This window comes from Epinephelus moara, chromosome 2, assembly GCF_006386435.1.
Source record: "Epinephelus moara isolate mb chromosome 2, YSFRI_EMoa_1.0, whole genome shotgun sequence".
Taxonomy (NCBI): domain Eukaryota; kingdom Metazoa; phylum Chordata; class Actinopteri; order Perciformes; family Serranidae; genus Epinephelus; species Epinephelus moara.
This window is the reverse complement of record NC_065507.1, coordinates 37,626,057-37,629,019: the sequence shown is the minus strand read 5'-3', so window position 1 is coordinate 37,629,019 and position 2,963 is coordinate 37,626,057. Positions and strand designations below refer to the sequence as shown.

The following is a 2,963-nucleotide window of genomic DNA, read 5'->3' as shown; positions in this document are numbered from 1 at the left end:
CAACAAACATGGCACCACACCGGTAAGGTAAGACAACACGTTTACATGTCGTTTTCTATATGTTCTCTGACATTTATCCTAACGATATGAGGCGGTCTTTGTGGAGAAAAAGCTTGTTTAGTGGACTAACTTTGCACTTGAAGTATGCCCGTTCACTTAGGTTTTAACAGGTCTGACGCTACTATGTATCTAGGCTAACAGCTAACATGCTAACTATTATTTTTATGTCACTAGTCACTTGAAACAAATTTAGGACGACAGGAGACAGGTTAAAATAAACCGAAATTTCCCTTTAACCTTAACTGAGGAGTCTGCTGATGTTGCAGTGTTGCGGTACGAAACAGGAACAATTCTTCACGACTTGTACAAAATAATAGCATGAATAAACAGTGTGATCATAATTTTTTATAACACTCCACTGTTATGTGTTTTCATTTTGTCTCATATTTGCAAATTTGCGCAATGAATAGAACAATAAAACGCATCGGACTCAGTGTGCGAGGTTTCTGTATGAGTTTTTTTTTTGTTTCCTCAGATGTTCGGAAAAAAAAATGGACTCAGTGTGCGCAGGCCTTTTGTCCACAGGGAGTAAAAGTTGAATTGTTGCTCTGCTTTCTTTACTGACCTCTTTTTGCCCTGTGCGGTGCTCCTGATAAGCTGCCACCAACACAGTCTTCGTCCCGCTGACCGCCATGAGAGACAGCTTTTGTTCCTCAGGACCTGCATGAGTCAAAACTGTTAAACTGAACTGGTGCCTAGACACTGTCAATCACTCAATCAATCAATCAATCAATTTTATTTATAAAGCCCAATATCACAAATCACAATTTGCCTCACAGGGCTTTACAGCATGCGACATCCCTCTGTCCTTTGGACCCTCGCAGCAGATAAGGAAAAACTCCCCCAAAAAAACCCTTTAACGGGAATAAAAATGGTAGAAACCTCAGGAAGAGCAACTGAGGAGGGATCCCTCTTCCAGGACGGACAGATGTGCAATAGATGTCGTACAGAACAGATCAACATGATAAATTAACAGTAATCCATATGACACAATGAGACAGAAAGAGAGACAGAGACAGAGAGAGATGCAGGCAGGGCAGACGGTAATGATAATAGCTTACAACAACATTAATTAAAGTAATAATATTGTTAATATGTTGAAAGTATATATTAATATCTGATAGTACATATATGTGCGAGGCCGGTTCTACGCAGGGGCAAGAGGGGGCAATGCCCCCTTAAACAAATGTCTTGCCCCCTCAAATCAAATCCGTCGAAAAATGCACAAAACTGAAAAGTTTTCTCATCTGTCTCAACACCACTCCGTGCTGTGTGCCGGCTGTGTGTGATCTAACGTTACTGTCTGCAGTCGCAGAGACCCTCCCCCCCAGTAAACACCCAATCACTATTTAGTATGCAAATGAGCCAAGATGCATCAGCGTCAGGTTTCTCAGTCTCAGTGAGGCAGAATACAGCAGTAAAGTGAAGCTCTGTTAAACTCGTCGTAGCGTCTCGTGTCATGAGATACTTAATATATAGTTAACAACAAAGTGTGAGCATAGAGAGTGAGCCTGTCAGTGTGAGCGTTTCTTCAATCACACAAGCACAGCGAGAGATGAGTGCCTGCTGCATGTCACATACTGAGGACAAATGCCCTGTGTGTGCTAGACCCCTACATAAAGCCTCGCCCAGCCTCTAGTTCTGCACACTGTTTTTTGATAATCACAGCTTTTTTTTTTTTTTTTTTTTTACAAAGCTTTTATTAACTTTTCACTCCTGCAGCTTTCAGCAGCTCAAAGGAGAGTGGAGTTAGGAGAAATCTGTTAAATTGCTAACAAAAAACAACAAAAAATGACAAACAAAACAAGACTAGCTTTGGTAAATACTGGCTATAGTGAGGTTATTGTTATTATTAGGTTCAAATTAATTTCATATGTCTAGATGCCTAATGGCATCCAATAAGATAAATGTTAAGATGTTGGTTGTGCCTGGATGAAGGATATTTTTATTTTATTTTTTCTTAATTTTTATTTTATTTTTTCTTGATTTTATTTTTCAGTTTTCCTCACTGAGGGATTGCCACCTTATTGTGGTCAGGGGGTTTGTGTACCTCAGTGACCCTAAGAGCTATACCAGCAGGAGCTTAGTCTTCAGGTGGGACACCCAAGTTGGACAGGTCTTAGGGTAGAGGCCTGACAAAGTGCAATCCATTTCTTTAGGTTGGGGGTTAGACACAGCTAACAACAACCCAATTTCATGTAGAAAACACTGTTATCAACAACAAAACAAGCGGTGAGCACATTTGAGACCACGGTGCTTTGACATCCTCTATGGGGCACTCACACATCGTCCCCACATCCTGTGAGTGAGTGACCTTTATTTGTCAGCTCTACCTATGGCAAAAATGTGCTGGAGCATGATGCCCCCTTCACATTTATGACTGCCCCCTCATATGTGCCTGCCTAGAACCGGGCTTGTATATGTGACAATAATCATATGTGTATAATAACAGTAGAAGTATGACTAATGATAACAGCAGCAGCAGGAGGCATCTGGCAGGACCACAGCAGCAGCACAAGCACACACGTCACACTATCCAGGCACCACTGCGATATAAGTAATAAGTTGCAGTAACAGGACATGAGTGTTAGCAAGGGAGAGAGAGAGAGAGAGAGAAGAAGAGAAGGTGCTCTGTGTATTATAGGAGGTCCCCCAGCAGACTAGGCCTTAGTCAGCCTAACAAGGGGCTAGTACAAGGCAAGCCTGAGCAAGCCCTAACTATAAGCTTTATCAAAAAGGAAAGTCTGAAGTCTAGTCTTAAATGTGGAGACGGTGTCTGCCTCCCAGACCGCAACAGGAAGATGATTCCACAGGAGAGGAGCCTGATAGCTGAAGGCTCTGGCTCCTGATCTACTTTTGGAGACTTTAGGGACCACGAGTAATCCTGCGTTCTCAGAGCGCAG

At 42.2% G+C, this 2,963-nt stretch overlaps 1 protein-coding gene across 1 annotated transcript in view; it reads right to left on the bottom strand.

Moving 5' to 3' along the window:
• si:zfos-464b6.2 (uncharacterized) overlaps positions 1-2,963 on the bottom strand; it is a 39,830-nt gene that overhangs the window by 11,116 nt on the left and 25,751 nt on the right. The window contains exon 3 of the mRNA XM_050061024.1: positions 626-720. Coding sequence (XP_049916981.1) covers positions 626-720 — 95 coding nt within the window. The remainder of the gene's footprint in view (positions 1-625; positions 721-2,963) is intronic.